Source organism: Neoarius graeffei, chromosome 28 (genome assembly GCF_027579695.1).
Source record: "Neoarius graeffei isolate fNeoGra1 chromosome 28, fNeoGra1.pri, whole genome shotgun sequence".
In the NCBI taxonomy this organism is placed as follows: Eukaryota; Metazoa; Chordata; class Actinopteri; order Siluriformes; family Ariidae; genus Neoarius; species Neoarius graeffei.
This window is the reverse complement of record NC_083596.1, coordinates 22,928,888-22,949,284: the sequence shown is the minus strand read 5'-3', so window position 1 is coordinate 22,949,284 and position 20,397 is coordinate 22,928,888. Positions and strand designations below refer to the sequence as shown.

The 20,397-nt window shown below is 39.2% G+C and overlaps 1 protein-coding gene across 1 annotated transcript in view; it reads left to right on the top strand.

Moving 5' to 3' along the window:
• The window catches only part of ubash3ba (ubiquitin associated and SH3 domain containing Ba), a 145,582-nt gene extending 125,410 nt beyond the window's left edge, over positions 1-20,172 (top strand). Inside the window, exons 9-14 of the mRNA XM_060913323.1 lie at positions 1,887-2,009; positions 3,480-3,572; positions 3,764-3,908; positions 8,146-8,252; positions 8,524-8,633; positions 19,290-20,172. Coding sequence (XP_060769306.1) covers positions 1,887-2,009; positions 3,480-3,572; positions 3,764-3,908; positions 8,146-8,252; positions 8,524-8,633; positions 19,290-19,427 — 716 coding nt within the window. The 3' untranslated portion in view covers positions 19,428-20,172. The remainder of the gene's footprint in view (positions 1-1,886; positions 2,010-3,479; positions 3,573-3,763; positions 3,909-8,145; positions 8,253-8,523; positions 8,634-19,289) is intronic.
• The last annotated feature ends 225 nt before the right edge of the window (positions 20,173-20,397 follow it).

Genomic DNA, 20,397 nt, shown 5'->3' with positions numbered 1-20,397 from the left:
GTCCCTAAAATCAACAGCCATGGGCTCCTCTCAGCAACTCCCTCGCATTCTGAATAATAAAATAATTGATGTTCACAAAGCAGGAGAAGGCTACAAGAACGTAGCAAAGTGTTTTCAGGTAGCCGTTTCCTCAGATCGTAATGTTATTAAGAAATGGCAGTTAACAGAAACAGTGGAGATCAGGGTGAGGTCTGGAAGATGAAGAAAACTTTCTGAAAGAACTGCTCGTTGGATTGCTAGAAAGGCAAATAAAAACCCCCGTTTGACTGCAAAAGACCTTCAGAAAGATTTAGCAGACCCTGGAGTGGTGGTGCACTGTTTTATTATGCAGCGACACCTGAACAAATATGACCATGAGGGAGTCATCAGAAGAAAACCGTTCCTGCGTCCTAGCCACAAAATTCAGTGTCTGAAGTTTGCAAATGAACATCTAAATAAGCCTGATGCATTTTGGAAACAAGTCCTGTGGACTGATGAAATCAAAATAGAACTTTTTGGCCACAATGTGCAAAGGTATGTTTGGAGAAAAAAAGATTGCCAAAATACAGGAAAAGAACACCTCTCCAACTCTGAAGCATGGGTGTGGATCGATCATGCTTTGGGGTTGTGTTGCAGCCAGTGGCACAGAGCACATTTCATTGGTTGAGGGAAGCATGGATTTGAATAAATACCAGCAAATTCTGGAAGCAAACATCACACCATCTGTAAAAAAGTTGAAGTTAAAAAGAGGATGGGTCCTACAATAAGACGATGATCCAAAACGCATCTCAAAATCTACAATGGAAAACCTCAAGAGACACAAGCTGAAGGTTTTGTCCTGGCCCTCACAGTCCCCTGACCTAAACATCATTGAAAATCTGTGGATAGATCTCAAAAGAGCAGTGCATGCAAGACAGCCCAAGAAACTTGTAGAACTGGAAGCCTTTTGCAAGGACGAATGTGAGAAAATCCCCCAGGTAAGAACTGAAAGATTATTAGCTGGCTACAAAAAGTGTTTACAAGCTGTGATACTTGCCAAAGGGGGTGTTTACTAAGTACTGACCATGTCAGGCGCCCAAACTTTTCCTTCAGGTCCTTTTCATTTTTTGGTATTTTACACCTGTAAATGATGGAAATAAAAATGTAATCTTGTGGAAAATATTAAAGAAATGTGTCATCTTTACCCTTATGCCTTTTGGTGATCAGTTCATCTTCTGCTCGCTTAACTATTCACAGTAACAGGTGCCCAAACTTTTGCATGCCTGTGTGTGTGTGTGTGTGTGTGTATATATATATATATATATATATATATATATATATATATATATATATATATATATATGACTGCTTGTTATATTCCAGAGAAACCACAAAGTTTGTTGTCCTGAAGACTCTCCCATGGTGGAAAAAATTGGAGACTCCTTCCATAAATGTTAAATAAACATCTCCTCCTTATATTATAGAAAGCTTGACCCTGTCCTCTAATGTACATCTTTCCTTGTTTAAAAAAAAAAGTACATTTTAAAAATCTTTATTATTATTCTGTGAGTGCTCGGTTAGTGTAGAAACAAGAACTTTAATATAACCCTTTAATAAGTCAGTCCAATATCTATCAGTTATTAGAGTATTTAGCTGTGAATTTCATAATTAGCATGACTCAGCTGCTAAACTCAAATGAACCTGGCCGAGTCATTTTGTTTTCATAAGCTCCTAAAAGGTTTTATCCACTACTTTTTAATTAACTATTTACTCAGTCTCAAAGAAGGCAAAGCAAATATCGACACAGCATGAACAATGAAAAGACAAACGTGGCACTGATCACCTTAAGTTTCATACACTTTGACACTTCTGTTAATTGTAGATATGTTTTTAAGTAATATGTGTCCTTTTGTGCAAATGTGTTTCAGGTCGTTATATCCGGTCCAACCTCAATATGCCGACTAGTCTTCCAGTGCGGAGTGGAGGGTACAGGGAGTATGATAAGGACTGTTCTGTCACTGTGTTTGGAGCCACGCAGGCTCGATTAGTGGGTCAGTACTATACAGAAACACACAATGCTTTCCTTTATCATCTCTCACTGCCATTTAGTTTTCTCAACCACCCTTTTGTGCTCTTTTTCAGATAAAAATCTATAATGTAGTAGTAATATCTGCATTGGATTGCGTGTCATTCAGTGTCCGTGTAGTTGCTTGTCCACTGATGGATGTACACAATACAGTACTGCCTTCCTTCTGTGATCTGATTAGCCAAGTTAACGGGAAAGCTTTGTGATTGCAGTTGCTGAGTTTAAAACTCACTGGCACCCTTTATCAGTTGCAGCAACATTATTTTTGTGATAAAATGCGCACACACACACGTGTGTGTGTGTGTGTGTGTGTGTGTGTGTGTGTGTGTGTGTGTGTGTGTGTGTTGTATATACATAATATACAATAAGTGTGGCGGCACAGTGGTGTAGTGGTTAGCGCTGTCGCCTCACAGCAAGAAGGTCCGGGTTCGAGCCCCGTGGCCGGCGAGGGCCTTTTTGTGCGGAGTTTGCATGTTCTCCCCGTGTCCGCGTGGGTTTCCTCCGGGTGCTCCGGTTTCCCCCACAGTCCAAAGACATGCAGGTTAGGTTAACTGGTGACTCTAAATTGACCGTAGGTGTGAATGTGAGTGTAAATGGTTGTCTGTGTCTATGTGTCAGCCCTGTGATGACCTGGCGACTTGTCCAGGGTGTACCCCGCCTTTCGCACGTAGTCAGCTGGGATAGGCTCCAGCTTGCCTGCGACCCTGTAGAACAGGATAAAGCGGCTAGAGATAATGAGATATAATAAGTGTATATATATTATTACAATGTTATTACAATGTTATAAAAATATTTAATTATATTATTTTATAATGGTCATATATAAAAAAATGTTATTCTATCCACATTCACTGGATATGAGCAACTGCGTGCTCTGATTGGCTACTCTACCACAAGGCTATCAGCTCATATACTGTGAGTAGAGAAAAACAAAATGGCAGAGTGTGTTACTGAACCAACTGAAGACGAAATAAAAACTCTACTTGAACCCCCCCCCCCAGAAAAAAAATACAAAAAAGCAACAAAATATGGAATAAAATTATTTGATGGTAAGGATGTATCTTTTTCATTTTTTTAATAATAAGAATAGTTTTTATTATTATTATTATTATAGCATTTTTCACAAATTGCTTGTCATTTCGCTGGTTTGTTTACATTCTAAGCAGAAATTATTTTGTCGGACATTTTGTCAAGTTTTTATTTATCAAATTTACGAAAAATAAAAATGCTCTGTTTCTCAAAATCTACTGAATGTGGATAGAATAAGTTATTCCACTCAATCTTGTCGTACATGGCTTATAGCCAACTTGGTGCTACATGCCTCATTGGTTATCAGCTCAGGTACGACTCGATTTCATGAAATAAATGTAAATAAACATTATTTATATATTTAACAAAAGACTAATACTAATCCGTGTGTGTGTGTTTTATTTAGGAGAGGCCCTGTTGGAGAGTCACACAGTGATCGACTTTGTGTACTGCTCGCCCTCCCTGCGATGCGTTCAGACAGCCCATAATATTCTCCGAGGTACACTTGCCATTATCTCCTTCACTCTCTATCACTCTCTTTAGCTTTCTGACCTTCACTCACAATGACGAGGCACTTCAGCTATTTCCTCTGTTACTGTTCTCCCCCATTTGCTTTTAAAAGGTTCTTGTGTGCAACAGAAAAATGCCACTCACTCATTTATTTCTCTCTCTCCCCTCTATTTCTCCCAGGGCTTCAGCAAGATGGGAAGACTAAAATACGAGTTGAACCTGGACTCTTTGAGTGGACCAAATGGGTATCGGGTTCATCCTTACCTGCCTGGATTCCACCTACTGAACTGGCAGCTGCTAATTTCAGTGTGGACACAACCTACAGGTTCTTATTTAGTTCCATATTTAAATAATATTGGCTGGGTTTTTTTTCATGGTATATCAGATCTATTCCATTCAGCTAGCATGATATTGAATGAGTTGAAGAGGAGTGGATGGAATGGAATATATCTGATATACCATGAAAAAAACCCAGCCAATATTATTATTATACATGCACATTCGATGGAGCAATTATAGATTTCACAAAAAGTTAAGAACAGGGTGGTAACTTACCAATATTGAATGCTGATTCTTGTCAAATGTAATTCAGTGTTCTCCTAATCCAATGTACAAAGTCAAAGTTCTAACAATAAAAATGGTACGGTACAAGTCCAAAAAGCCTGAATAACCCAACTTGTATACAAGCTCTATACAGGTTGACCATTCAGTTACTTTTGGTTGTAGTTAATTGTTATATTGCAGTTGTTCAAAACAAAAGGGCTTTGCTGAGTGAAATCCTCTTGTAAAAGTCTGTTACTTTTCCTCACCTCCTAGTAGAACTTTGACAATATTTCCACTATTCCTCTCTTTTCCAGTTTTTTAATGTCCATTGGTCTGTTTTTTTTCTCGTAAATATGCATGAAGAATATCCAGTCAAGTGTTGGTAGCCTTTTGGGTGTTCAGTGCATCTTTCTCTTTAAATCTTCCGCTTTAAGTGAAGCAAACCTCACGGCCATGTTTGTTTACAAACTATTACAGTCACTCACGAGTGCGGAAGTTTTACATCTCCAACATGTCTCTTTTCCAGTTTTTCCATATACTGTATTTAATGCGGAAGCCTTTTGGGTGTTCAGCACATCTTTAGTTTCAGTTTATTGATTGTGCTTAAACCCTGTCTTCTCTCTCTCCCGACCGACAAATAAATGATTGCATGCATGTGCAACAGAAAAGTTTTGTCATTGGATCTTCTCGTGTGACGTCGTGTTGTCTTGACAACGTGCAATATTATAACAATATTGCACGCTCATTCTCCATCGGGGAGAGCAGCGTAATACACGGAGGATAAGCAATATGATGTTAATATTGTATGCCACCAGTAAACCCGCTAGAAGTGAATAAAATGCATGTTTTTATTCTATGGAAAAAGTGGCCCGTATGTATAATAATATCCATTAATGATCATACTACTTGGAGCAAAAATGTGCCGGGGGGCATGCATTACTTTTCTGTGACATGAGCCAGATGCATGATTTAAAACTAATAAGAAATGAGTTCACTGAGTAAAGTTCATTTTCTTGTGTGTGGTTTTTTTTTTTTTTAATAAATACAAGTCCCTGTTTTATTATGTAACCATGAATCGTTACACCAAACATTAACTACAGAAACTGTTTGGAAAATACCTCACTTTAAAATATTACCTACCTCTAAAACAGTGCAATGACCTTGAGAAATGGCCAGAGGGATTTTTCTAACCATCACTTCTTGAAGTGGACAATATGGATATTTAAAAAAAAAAAAATCTGTTATGGGATATGCAACTTATTTTAATCTATAAATACCTGACTGGACACTGCATCACAGTGATGCTAAAATAATTTCTGCTCACAGATTTAACACATGGCCAAATAAATGCATTGATATTAAAGTAACTATCTCTATACAGGCAGTACGGCCAAACATACGATATTCAACAACTGTCACGGTATACGTTATATCGCCAAACCTGAATCAATTCCATTTCGTAAAACACTTGTTCATCAAACTTTGTCAAACAGTGACATCACAAATATAACAGTACTTCAAAAATAGTGCAAGGGCTTAAGAAAATGGCAGAAGGAATTTATTTAACCCATCATTTGGATACGGTGGTGCTTGAAAGTTTGTGAACCCTTTAGAATTTTCTATATTTCTGCATAAATATGACCTAAAACATCATCAGATTTTCACACAAGTCCTAAAAGTAGATAAAGAGAACCCAGTTAAACAAATGAGACAAAAATATTATACTTGGTCATTTATTTATTGAGGAAAATGATCCAATATTACATATTTGTGAGTGGCAAAAGTATGTGACCCTCTAGGATTAGCAGTTAATTTGAAGGTGAAATTAGAGTCAGGTGATTTCAATCAATGGGATGACATTCAGGTGTGAGTGGGCACCCAGTTTTATTTAAAGAACAGGGATCTATCAAAGTCTGATCTTCACATCACATGTTTGTGGAAGTGTATCATGGCACGAACAAAGGAGATTTCTGAGGACCTCAGACAAAGCATTGTTGATGCTCATCAGGCTAGAAAAGGTTACAAAACCATCTCTAAAGAGTTTGGACTCCACCAATCCACAGTCAGACAGATTGTGTACAAATGGAGGAAATTCCACACCATTGTTACCCTCCCCAGGAGTGGTCGACCAACAATAATCACTCCAAGAGCAAGGCGTGTAATAGTCGGCAAGGTCACAAAGGACCCCAGGGTAACTTCTAAGCAACTGAAGGCCTCTCTCACATTGGCTAATGTTAATGTTCATGAGTCCACCATCAGGAGAACACTGAACAACAATGGTGTGCATGGCAGGGTTGCAAGGAGCAAGCCACTGCTCTCCAAAAAGAACATTGCTGCTCATCTGCAGTTTGCTAAAGATCACGTGGACAAGCCAGAAGGCTATTGGAAAAATGTTTTGTGGATGGATGAGACCAAAATTAATTTTTTTTTTTTTATTTAAATGAGAAGCGTTATGTTTGGAGAAAGGAAAACACTGCATTCCAGCATAAGAACCTTATTCCATCTGTGAAACATGGTGGTGGTAGTATCATGGTTTGAGCCTGTTTTGCTGCATCTGGGCCAGGACGGCTTGCCATCGTTGATGGAACAATGAATTCTGAATTATACCAGCGAATTCTAAAGGAAAATGTCGGGACATCTGTTCATGAACTGAATCTCAAGAGAAGGTGGGTCATGCAGCAAGACAACGACCCTAAGCACACAAATCATTCTACCAAAGAATGGTTAAAGCAGAATAAAGTTAATGTTTTGGAATGGCCAAGTCAAAGTCCTGACCTTAATCCAATCGAAATGTTATGGAAGGACCTGAAGTGAGCAGTTCATGTGAGGAAACCCACCAACATCCCAGAGTTGAAGCTGTTCTGTACGGAGGAATGGGCTAAAATTCCTCCAAGCCGGTGTGCAGGACTGATCAACAGTTACCGGAAACATTTAGTTGCAGTTATTGCTGCACAAGGGGGTCACACCAGATACTGAAAGCAAAGGTTCGCATACTTTTGCCACTCACAGATATGTAATATTGGATCATTTTCCTCAATAAATAAATCTCATTCTCTTTTGATGATGATATGCACTGTAGATGATATGTTCAAACTCTTTGCAATTTTACACTGTCAAACTCCTTTCTGATATTGCTCCACTATTTGTCGGCGCAGAATTAGGGGGATTGGTGATCCTCTTCCCATCTTTACTTCTGAGAGCCGCTGCCACTCCAAGATGCTCTTTTTATACCCAGTCATGTTAATGACCTATTGCCAATTGGCCTAATGCATTGCAATTTGCTCCTCCAGCTGTTCCTTTTTTGTACCTTTTAACTTGTCCAGCCTCTTATTGCCCCTGTCCCAACTTTTTTGAGATGTGTTGCTGTCATGAAATTTCAAATGAGCCAATATTTGGCATGAAATTTCAAAATGTCTCACTTTCAACATTTGATATGTTGTCTATGTTCTATTGTGAATACAATATCAGTTTTTGAGATTTGTAAATTATTGCATTCTGTTTTTATTTACAATTTGTACTTTGTCCCAACTTTTTTGGAATCGGGGTTGTAAAAATCCTAAGATTTTTGACAGGAGCCAAGACTGGGGACAGCCAAAATAGGCTGGTGAGACTACTCTGAGGGGATTTAAAAAAATTTTCAATCTGGGTCCGAGAGCTAACACTTATCAAGGGGGAATTTCATAATTGTCTTTATTTTCACACACATTTATTAGGAAATCTCTTCATTTAATAAAAAAACAGCTGGGACACAAACTGCACGTTCTGAGGAGAATGACCCTTTCAATGATGCAAAAAATAATAAGATGAAAAATAGTATGTTATTAAAAAAACAAAAACGAACAAAAAAAAAAAACCCAGCTATACTCTCATGTCTAAATATTTAATGTGGCCCAGAGTAATGAAGAGTGTTATGACTGAGAAGTGGAGGGTAATTGTGATTAAATGAGTGTGTGTGTGTGTGTGTGTGTATTTTATTTATTTAAAGTCTGGATCAATACTGTGCCTTCTCTTGTGCCTAGACCTCATATTCCCATCAGCAAGCTAATTGTGTCGGAGTCGTACGACTCTTACATCACCCGCAGTTTCCAAGTGACACGGGAAATCCTAACCGAGTGTAAAGCCCTGGGTAAGGAGCACTGTTGGTCTTTTCTGGCTTGGATACAGACAATATTCTCATTGTGTTCTTTTGTAAAGTGATGTAGTCAAAGTCAAAACCATACTGACATTACATCCTCCATTCAGGAAATATTTCCTGTTGTGTCCTAATGTATTACAGGCCAAAGTATAAAAGCTAAAGTAACATTAGTGTGTCAAGTATATTCTCTAATGACCTGCTTTGAACTGCTTAAGTGGGTGTGTTTTCCTGATTTATGTTTTCCATGTGGTTTTGTGAACAGGAAACACAGTGCTGATAGTAGCCCACGCTTCGTCTTTAGAGGCCTGTACACGCCAGATGCAAGGCCTCAGCCCACAGAATTCGAAAGACTTTGTTCAAGTGGTCCGAAAGGTCTGTTACATTTCTTAACTTTTTTTTTTTAAACAAATTTTCTGTTTTTGCTTGTCGTTTCAAAGAAGGTTTTTCATTAATTAAATGAAGCATGACCAATTAATGTTTACAGACGAGACGTACTGCTCTTACAGTCAGACTGATTTGTGACTAATGCTGCTTTCATCTATCTGTGTCTTAAACTAAAATGTTTGTGCGTCAGACCAGTGTGGCGAGACCGAGACAGACTACTGCTGGCTTTGAAATCTCATAATTCACACACAGGCATTAATTAGCAGTGTTTATAGTTAATATGGAGCAAATTGAGTCACTACTGCTTTACTTTTTATCCCCCATTGGCCGAAAGGCCTGAAGGGGATTATGTCATGGCGATTTTCTGTCCTTCCATCCCAGGAAGGGTGCTCACCTTCTGAAATCAACTCCTCTCACAATTTTGGAGGAATTTCACGAAACTTGGCAGGATTCTTTGTTATATGTCGGTAATACTCATATTGCAATTTTGTTAAATTGGGTCATATTTTACCAGAGTTACAGCCCTTGATTTAACAAAATTTTATACTTGGACAATTTCATGAGAGCGTGTTTTCCTTCTGAAATCAACTCCTCTCACAATTTGTAGAGGAATTTCACCAAACTTGGTAAAAGGCCTTGTTATATGTTGGTAGTACACACATTGCAATTTAGTTCAATTCGGTCGCATTTGACCAGAGTTACAGCCCTTGATTAACAATCTTGTACTTTGACAATTTCATGAAGGTGTGTTTGCCTTCTGACATCAACTCCCCTCACAATTTTTGGACGAATTTCTGGAAGCTTGGCAAAAGGCCTTGCTATATGACAGTAATACGCATACTGCGATTCAATTTCGTTTGTGAAAGTTTTCCCAGAGTTTTGACCCTTGATTAAATAACTTGTACTTTGACAATTTCATGAGGGTGTATGTTTTTCTGAAATCAACTCCTCTCACAATTTGTCGAGGAATTTCACCAGACTTGACAAAAGGCTTTGTTCTTATGCCCTTAATTATTAACAAACTTGTACTTTGGTGATTTCATCAAGGTGTGCTTGCTTTCTGAAATCAACTTCACTCACAATTTTTATCCCCCACTGGCTGAAAGGCCCGAAGGGGGATTATGTTGTGGCGATGTCTGTCCTGGGTAGGGTACTCACCTTCTGAAATCAACTTCTCTCACAATTTTTGGAAGAATTTCATGAAACTTGGCAAGATTCTTTGTTATATGTCAGTAATATGCATATTGCAATTTCGTTCAATTCGGCCACATTTTACCAGTTATGGCATAGTTGCCAGCTGGGGATATTGTCCTCTCAGAGCATTCTTTTTTTTTTTTTTTTCTTGTTGCCAAGAAATCAAGTTTGTAAGAATAAATCTGCTCAGGAGAAAACGTAAAGGCTTATTAAGTTTAAACAAGATAGAAATGTTGCATATGTAAAGAAATAAACATGAGTGGCCATATAATAATCCATGGCAGTGTTGTGTGAGGCGTGTGTGTTGCACAATCACCCTGTAATTGAGGATTTTCTTATACCTGTATGTCCCAAAGTGTTTTACTCCTTTTCTACGTCTAATATATTAAATAAAAACACATCACACATTTTATCTGATTATAGTAACACAGTGTTGTGAAACATCCGTGGAGGAAACCCCCCCCCCGAAACTTTTGATTTACCTTGGTCCAAAATCCTAATGCATGCATGTAATGACTTTTTCCTGCACTCAATTTGCATCCCAAGTTCTCAAACGTGTACTTTGATTCTGTTTTGGTTCATTTGCGCTCTCATTGAAAGCATACTCAAGGTTGAATGGATAAACTGAACAAGTAGGCCACTGCTCAAGTCAAGTCAGCTTTATTATCAGTTTCTTCATGTGTACAGGTCATGCAAGGAAATTGAAATTACGTTTCTCTCTATCCCATGTAAAGACATAGACAAACATAGGACTGACATTAACAAGACAAACATTAAAGTGCAAGACAGGACCAATAACAGTGTAACAAGCAATAAGTAATAATAAAGTAATGATTAAAAAAAAAATTTAAGTAGCTTTATAATTAAAGTGTACTTTGGCATTGAAATGTGACCCGTTGCCTCCCGTAGCATTAAAACGTCTCATTTTTCACATATATATTTAATATAAATTATTTCTTATAAGTCTATCTATAACAGAGACTGAATTACACCTTAGTAAACCATCCATCTGTTATCCGTAAGCGCTTATCCTGTACAGGGTCATGGGCGAGCTGGAACTTATCCCAGCTGACTCTGGGTGAGAGGCGGGGTAAAACCCTGGACAAGTCACCAGGTCATCGCAGGGCTGACACAGAAACAAACAACCATTCACATTCACACCTAGGGCCAATTTAGAGTCACCAGTTAACCTAACCTGCATGTCTTTGGACTGTGGGGGGAAACCGGAGCACCTGGAGGAAACACACACAGACACGGGGAGAACATGCAAACTCCACACAGAAAGGCCCTCGTCGGCTGCTGGGCTTGAACCCAGCGAAAGTGCTAACCACTGCACCACTGTGCACCCTTAGTAAACCTAGTCTATTAATTAAATCCCACAGGCATTCTTTAGATACTAATATGAAGGGGTGGGGTGATGTATCACCAAAAAAAAAAAATCATATGTTGATCATATGTCACTGACCAAATTAGTTTTTCATAATCTGTCCCCTTTAATATAAACCTGACCGATACAGAATATCAGCAGATCTGTAATAGATATCAAACTAGCAAAGTTAAAGTATGAAAGCATGAAGCTTTTTTTTGCATCTATTATGATTTTAAGACATCATGATTAGTAAGTGTGCTGCAAGTCATTTTATTTTGGCTTTGCAAGCAACATACAAACACCTGGTCTAGGACTATGGACTAAACCACTAGGGGGCAGTGATGCACCATTTGTAGAGGCGGTACAAACAGAGGAAATGAAAATGATGCTTTAAACTCGAGATGCGTCTTTTGCAATCCAACGCTACTTATTTTAGTCAAAATTGTGAATGTTGTATAGGATTATTTCAAAATGTTTCATAAAAGTAGCAATGACGGGCTATTTTTGTGGCTACTGCTTTATAGAAGCAAAGCGAGGCAGTAGCCACTGTCATCGTGTTGTAAGAATGTAACAATAGCGAAACTTCGTGTAACAATAGCGAAACTTCGTAACCAATCAGCACTTATCCTGATCAAGTTCGATTCCCCGTTCTTCTACTCGATAAACTTCAGAACTAAATCAGAACCAGAAATGAAAAAAGAGAAACCTCGTTATAACTTTGTAGTATCGGAAGATAATCGGCAGATAAAAAGATAAACGAAATTCACCTCGCGGTTCACCAAGGCTATTGATTCGATATCAAGTAAGTGATGTTTATTTTAAGAAAATTTACCTTTTGGTTATCACAGCTTTTGTTTGGTCCTTCTGAAAGGACAAATGAAAGGTTTTGTAAGATTTTTGAGCTTTTTGGCAGATGTATTGAGAAGCCGATATCAGACTTCTTCTGCTATTCGCTTTTTATTTTAGTTTAGTTTTTACACTACACTTGTGAAACAAAATGTGCTCATTAGTACTAAATAATGCTTCTAAGACAATTCATGAACAAGTGCTTTCTTACTATTTTGAAAATAGATTTCACAGCACTGTATTTTGAACAAAACATAGTCAACAAAATTGGTAACCAAAACACTCCAAGCCCTGACGCTGCTCACAGCTCGGTGATGCTTGCGAGAGATGAGGCGAGTATAACTGATAACGTGTATATACGCTATATTTACTGGATGGACATAGGATCAAAAAACTATTTTATTTATAAGCAGTAGCCACATGGACCCATAGGGTACCTATTTTTTTTTAAAGTAGTTGTCATAGTGTTGTGTAATGTATCAAATTAGAGCGTGAAGATCTGAATTGAAAACTTGTTGAATTTTGTAAATACAGTATGTCTTAAAAAAAAACAAGTTATGAACATTTTGAAAATCCAGTGTTTTATAAAATTTCCATTTCTGTCCATTGCCCCAGTCACAAACCAGCAATCATTTTCCATTCATGAGAAAAACTTCAATCAGAAATGTAACAGGCCGAAAATAAAGAGATTTTTAGTATTTTGAGTATCAGGATGGCGGCACGGTGGTGTAGTGGTTAGCGCTGTCGCCTCACAGCAAGAAGGTCCAGGTTCGATCCCCGTGGCCGGCGAGGGCCTTTCTGTGTGGAGTTTGCATGTTCTCCCCGTGTCCACGTGGGTTTCCTCCGGGTGCTCCGGTTTCCCCCACAGTCCAAAGACATGCAGGTTAGGTTAACTGGTGACTCTAAATTGACCGTAGGTGTGAATGTGAGTGTGAGTGGTTGTCTGTGTTAGCCCTGTGATGACCTGGCGACTTGTCCAGGGTGTACCCCGCCTTTCGCCCGTAGTCAGCTGGGATAGGCTCCAGCTTGCCTGCGACCCTGTAGAAGGATAAAGCGGCTAGAGATAATGAGATGAGATGAGTATCAGGATAAGAATTACAGATAAAGGCTTATTCTTGTAGATCACAATTATGCACCTAGAAGGCTTAAAAGTAATGCATCATTGAAATTGGTCCATCCTTTGTGTTTAAACATAGAAGCCAGAATTTACCAGGTATGTTCACTTTAAATTGTGGACACCAGAGGGGAACTGTCACGGCCTTCTAGGTCTTCAGAGAAGGCCCAAACATATCAGCATTTCAAATGTTATATTTAATTTATTTCGTTCTCTCGTAATTTCATTATAATTATTCTCTTCTAATTTGGCCTCATTTTCTATCAAATTTGTTTCAGAAATGAAAGGGTTACTGTCCTGAAAACATTAAAATAGAGGTATCCAGTGAGATTTTTTGTTTCTAGGCAGAGAAGAGTTTAGAGCTGGCTCACTTCTTGATTAGGACTTCATTGCTGGGACAGAAGGCCATGGCAGTGTATGTTTATGTAGGAAGTGACCTTAATTAACCAATCAGATATTGATTTATAGTGGGAAAGACTAAAAATGTATCGTCCTAGACCTACTCGAAGGCCGCCGTGAGCTTAACCGCGAGTCTGCGCCATCAGCACAGCAGTGAAGTCACGTTCCAACCGGTGTAGTGTTCATCAGTAGTGTTAGCGAAAGCTGATAAAGCGGTCGAGCCAGTGCTATCAAAAGCAAGTAGCACAGGCTAATGACTGAGAAACTAAGATTTCTGTCTCCAGACTCTTCTTCCATGCACACTTGCTCGCCACAGTATTTTTCACTCAGACTTGAGTATTAATTTCCCTGTGTAATTTACTTGGTTACTTTTAACATCAACAGCTACACACAACTTAGCAGCCTGGCAGCTTGCCATTAATCCCTTACAAAATTCTTTGCCCTGTTGCTTTTTTGGTGTGTCTGGCTACATTTTGGCTGAGCTCAAGTCCCAGCTCTAATAGTAACAGTTCGCCACTGGTGGACACCAAGCGTGACTAATAACAGTGGCGCTTGAATGCGCTGTGTATAAGAGGGTCAAACTTTGTTAATTCTCTTCAAAACAGTATCACTGATATTTATACACCCTCATTTTTTCTCCATTAAAAAATATTTGGAAAATCATTGATTTTTAGGAAGGATACAAAATTTTCCTCAGTGATCCGATCTTTCGCAGGCACTAGACAGCAAAGTGTTCAGCTGATTTTATTGGAAAAACAAGTCAACATGAGAGATTTGACCACTAGGTTGGAATTATGAGTTTCAAACTGATTGAACCAACAGTGAGCGAGCTGGAAACAACAATGAAACAACAACAAAACACATGTATCGGTCACGAATATCACAAAAAAAAAGCCCAAGATGGTGGCACCTGTGAGTTTAGTGTATTGCATTACACAACGTTAAACGCTTAAAGTAAAAGCTAAATCACAATGCCGCACAAAATTAACAATATATTCCGTAAATGTTTTTTATTCTTGAATTGACGGTAGTTTTATGTAGATTGAACACTTTTAACTCTCTGGGGTCTGAGGGTATTTTCTGGCACTCTAATGATTTTGGCATACTCTGATTTTATCAATTTCAACAAATCTAAGCGGTATTTTCAAAGTCATGATTTTTGTATTCAGTACAAGTACAGCTACTTATGTATCTATGTAGCATATATGTCATGATCGTACTTAAATAAATAACATAAATTAAGCTGTTGTAAAAAGTTTTAGAACGGTGTTGGAATGTGTGAAAAAACATGACCTTACCCATTGTGATGAACCATTTTGGTCACTTGAGGTGATTCTGTTCAGTCTTAGGAATGGATCAAGCACAAAAACTCTGATAATTTGGACAATTAACTGGCCATCAAAAAATGTGTCCTATTGTATTGGAATAAAGGGTTGGCAGTGGGAGGGGTATTCAATGAGAAGGGTAAAAATTTCCATTCCATTCAATGAGAAGAGTGAAAACTCCTCCTACTGCTATCTCTTAATCCAATCAGGTCAAGTGACCAAAACGGTTTGTCACAATGGGTAAGGTCATGTTTTTCACACATTCCAGCACCCTTCTAAAACTGCTTTTTACAACAGCTTCATTTATGTTTTTTTTTTTTTTTTTTTAAGTTTTACTCTTCAGTGTCTTGAAATTAATTCTTGTACAATTTTACTCAGTTCAGTGCCACAACCAACTCTGTTACACAATTACTCTCTAATCTTGCTCCCACTCCAAATTTTACACTCTAAACTCAAAATAGAGCGAAATTAGCTATTTTTGAGAAATACTTTTAATTCTGGAAAAATTGATCAGTCATTTTTTTCTGTGTATACACTATAGTGCACGCATATCAACCAATCTGCTCATCAGAAATAGTAGAAATATTTACACTTACTCGAGCTGATCTTTGGCTGAATCTAGTTGAAGTATAAAACAAAGGCAGCGCTCCTCATCAGTGTCACAGTTCCCAAGATTGAATTGAATCACTGGCCTGAATCATCCGATGCGCATAAAATCCGCATGCCATCTCACAAGAAGTTTTACCTCCAAATACAGTGGTGCTTGAAAGTTTGTGAACCCTTTAGAATTTTCTCTATTTCTGCATAAATATGACCTAAAACAACATCAGATTTTCACACAAGTCCTAAAAGTAGATAAAGAGAACCCAGTTAAGCAAATGAGACAAAAATATTATACTTGGTCATTTATTTATTGAGGAAAATGATCCAATATTACATATCTGTGAGTGGCAAAAGTATGTGAACCTTTGCTTTCAGTATCTGGTGTGACCCCCTTGTGCAGCAATAACTGCAACTAAACGTTTGCGGTAACTGTTGATCAGTCCTGTACACTGGCTTGGAGGAACATTAGCCCGTTCCTCCGTACAGAACAGCTTCAACTCTGGGATCTTGGTGGGTTTCCTCACATGACCTGCTCGCTTCAGGTCCTTCCACAACATTTCCATTGGATTAAGGTCAGGACTTTGACTTGGCCATTCCAAAACATTAACTTTATTCTTCTTTAACCATTCTTTGGTAGAATGACTTGTGTGCTTAGGGTTGTTGTCTTGCTGCATGACCCACCTTCTCTTGAGATTCAGTTCATGGACAGATGTCCTGACATTTTCCTTTAGAATTCGCTGGTATAATTCACAATTCATTGTTCCATCAATGATGGCAAGCCGTCCTGGCCCAGATGCAGCAAAACAGGCCCAAACCATGATACTACCACCACCATGTTTCACAGATGGGATAAGGTTCTTATGCTGGAATGCAGTGTTTTCCTTTCTCCAAACATAATGCTTCTTATTGAAACCAAAACTTCTATTTTGGTCTCATCCGTCCACAAAACATTTTTCCAATAGCCTTCTGGCTTGTCCACATGAGCTTGAGCAAACTGCAGACGAGCAGCAATGTTCTTTTTGGAGAGCAGTGGCTTTCTCCTTGCAACCCTGCCATGCACACCATTGTTGCTCAGTGTTCTCCTGATGGTGGACTCATGAACATTAATATTAGCCAACGTGAGAGAGGCCTTCAGTTGCTTAGAAGTTACCCTGAGGTCCTTTGTGACCTCGCCGACTATTACATGCCTTGCTCTTGGAGTGATCTTTGTTGGTTGACCACTCCTGGGGAGGGTAACAATGGTGTGGAATTTCCTCCATTTGTACACAATCTGTCTGACTGTGGATTGGTGGAGTCCAAACTCTTTAGAGATGGTTTTGTAACCTTTTCCAGCCTGATGAGCATCAACAACGCGTTTTCTGAGGTCCTCAGAAATCTCCTTTGTTCGTGCCATGATGCACTTCCACAAACATGTGTTGTGAAGATCAGACTTTGATAGATCCTTGTTCTTTAAATAAAACAGGGTGCCCACTCACACCTGATTGTCATCCCATTGATTGAAAACACCTGACTCTAATTTCACCTTCAAATTAACTGCTAATCCTAGAGGTTCACATACTTTTACCACTCACAGATATGTAATATTGGATCATTTTCCTCAATAAATAAATGACCAAGTATAATATTTTTGTCTCATTTGTTTAACTGGGTTTTCTTTATCTACTTTTAGGACTTGTGTGAAAATATGATGGTGTTTTTGGTCATATTTATGCAGAAATATAGAAAATTCTAAAGGGTTCACAAACTTTCAAGCACCACTGTAGCTTAAACTATGGCGGACAGATTTTATCCTGTTTACGGTGGGCATTCCCACCATGAAAGAGAAACCAATCGAAACCCAAAGAGTGAAAGTGATTATCATGCCGTTACCATGTGAATAGTCTTATGAATGTGTAAGTGGGCTCTCAGCGCTCCGACCCCGGTGTGACTGAGTAAGGTGACAAGTTTTATGTTTCATCTAATTTAGGTAATTTAAAAACTATAATAATATTTGGCAGTGGGCACATAGGAAAGTATAAAGTTTGTCAATATGTTTATCATGCTTGTGTGATTTAAAAACTCGTGAATATACAGTATGTATCTAAATACATGACCTACTCATTCTAAATCTGCTGAGCTTCGGGTTAAATGTCTTTTAAAAGCCAAACGAAAACTTGCTCTTCTCCCATACAAATGTACAGTATAGACCCTTTTCACGTGACGTCACGACAAACGCGGCCGCCGTTTTGGACATGTACTACCAGTAGTTTACCACAGCCAGCATTGAGGAACGGCAGCAAAGAAAGTGTTTATTTTCAGCAAGACTTCCATCATGCCACTATATTGTTGTGCACCTGGATGTAGTAACCATCAACAAACAAGGCAAGGTTTATCATTTTATCGGATCCCGACGGAGAAGATGGATAGCGGCCATAAACAGGAAAGATTGTCAGCCCTCGGCATATCAGCGCTTGTGTAGTGACCACTTTGTTGGAGGTAAGACGAATAAAATTAGCCAGAAAAGGCATTACATTGCTGTTAACATTCTGTGGCGGCGAGTGTGTAACCAAATAGGCTAAAATAACCCATTGTAACCTCTTTGTTCTTCTGTAGTAGCTATTAGCTAACGACATTAGCTAGCGTTGTGTTCCTTTGCTGTTGGTAGACTGTAGGACAGATCAGAGGCAGTGTCCTACAAACAGCGCTTAATTTGAGGGGGAGCAAGCCGGAGCGTGCTCTGGAACCTCGGGCGTTGGCTCCGGCAGCTATTTACACTGGATCCGGTGATCCGACACCTCTTTTGACTATGTAACAAAAAAAAAACCCAAATAATTAAATAAAAAAATGCAAGTTTATTTAGTGTTAATGTCTGATTTTGATATCTGTCTTGTTGGTGATTTCTCTCATGAAACGACATCCACAAAATATCTGCAGATGAACTTAATTTGCAGTGTTATTACAAAACATGCCCAGAAGCGCAGCGCCGCGCCCCCTCCCCCCCTCTTTTTTTCCGCACCGGAGCTGCTCATCCTCTGCGCTCCAGGACCTCCCACTTTACAAATTAAGCACTGCCTACAAATAAGTGTTCAAAACAAGAGGAACATGTATTTGTCTCTTAAATCCAGGCCGTTCCCTGTAATCTGTCACAACGGTTGGAGAAAGTAATGGAAAATAGTGAGTGCACAAACCGTAGAAGGTAAACTGTACACAGCGCCAGGGCAGTGTGATGGTATGTCTACTTTTAGATTGTGTTAGCTTATCAATGAACACACTCGTCACTCGATGAGTTTCACGTCTTTACGACGGATACTTAAATGTGTGTTAGGTATTATTGTTGCAGTCTAAGCAGTCATTGTAGCAGCTAGATGAGCGAGAACCGAAAAGGTCTGTGCCATAAACCGTTATTTCTGTACGGCGTTGCTAATGTGTCGTTACTGTTGTTATTTCTCCCTCTGCTCGCCCTGTAAATGCCCTACGTCGCTGGATAGCGAAGGTATTTTCTGCATCTCGCTCCTTTTTCTTGTATGTTCTCCGTTTGTCGCCTTCCTCGCATTCAAACCAATTCGAGCCGAAGTCTGCTACATGTCCAAAATGGTGGTCGCGTTTACGAAGGTCACGTGACTGAAAAGGGTCTATAGGAGGTTCAGCAGTGCGCTGTCAAGCCTAATAAGTGTTGATGGAAACCATGAATGGGAAACAGTATGACAAAAATGTATTCTAGGCAATAAATGGTATGCAAATAATTAACTATGAATTATAATATGTAAAAATATCTAATCTGTTTAGTCTCACTTAACGTTTCTCCATTCCTCCAGATCCCTTACTTGGGTTTCTGTGCCTGTGAAGAGATGGGTGAAACGGGAATGTGGCAACTTGTGGACCCACCCATCCTGCCCCTAACTCATGGTCCCAATCACAGCTTCAACTGGAGGGAGACTCTGCTGCAGGACTGACAGGCTTGGCCTTCTTTCGGTTAGCCTGCCTTTTAGCTCCTCTTGCCAAGGGCAGCTGAGAATCACGCCGTCATTCACTCTCTTCTTCCATTCTGTGGCGCTCCTACACCGTTCGATCTGACAGAGCAAACACAGGCTTCCATACAGCAGCCTTTCTGCTGCACTGTTCCATTCTGGTTCTGTCCGTCTCTGTGTGTTGCAGCACTGATGTCTGTCTGTGTTCATAACTTTGCTCATGCATTTATGTCATGCCCTTATTACAGGGTATGTTTACTGCTTGACTGTCATGGATTCGTGAGAAAGTTCAAGGCTGCTATATGCATAAAGTAGCTGATGGACTTCCACGGGTTTCCCATTTCAGCAAGAGTTTCATGCTCGCTGCATTGAAAGTACATCAACCAACGCTTCCAAGATGGCCACCCTCCTAAACCACCTCGCTCACCCTCGTAAAACTGATGCAGCAAAGGGATCATGGGCGTCACCAAACACACTGTGAGAAAAGCGAACATGTTCAGCGTTTTGCACCAAGCTTCCAGGCTACTTTTCAAATGTCTTGTCAACAGGAATCAAGCACAAGAGACGAAACTCAAGCATGACAATCAGAAAGGAGCAGAAGAGTTGGAAAGGAGTTGACATGTTGTCTCGGACACCGAGTTCGCCTCAGGATGATGTTGGTATTGGGCTTATTTTAGCACTTCATCACTGTTGCATGTTAAATATTAATAAAGCAGGGGTTCTCAAACTTTTTGGCAACCGGGTTCCTCTTTAATTATAAAATGCATTTCATGCTTCCTCTGAACTTTGAACCAACTCCTCAAAGAAGGTTAATTATTTAAAAATGTGCATAATATTTGGCCTATTTATTGATGCCTTGGAGCTTCCTGTTCCTGAAACGTCAACCTACGTCCTGTCCAAGTTGGCATTATTTCTAGACGGACTTGTTTGTGAGCTGTGTTTGCACTTAAACCTG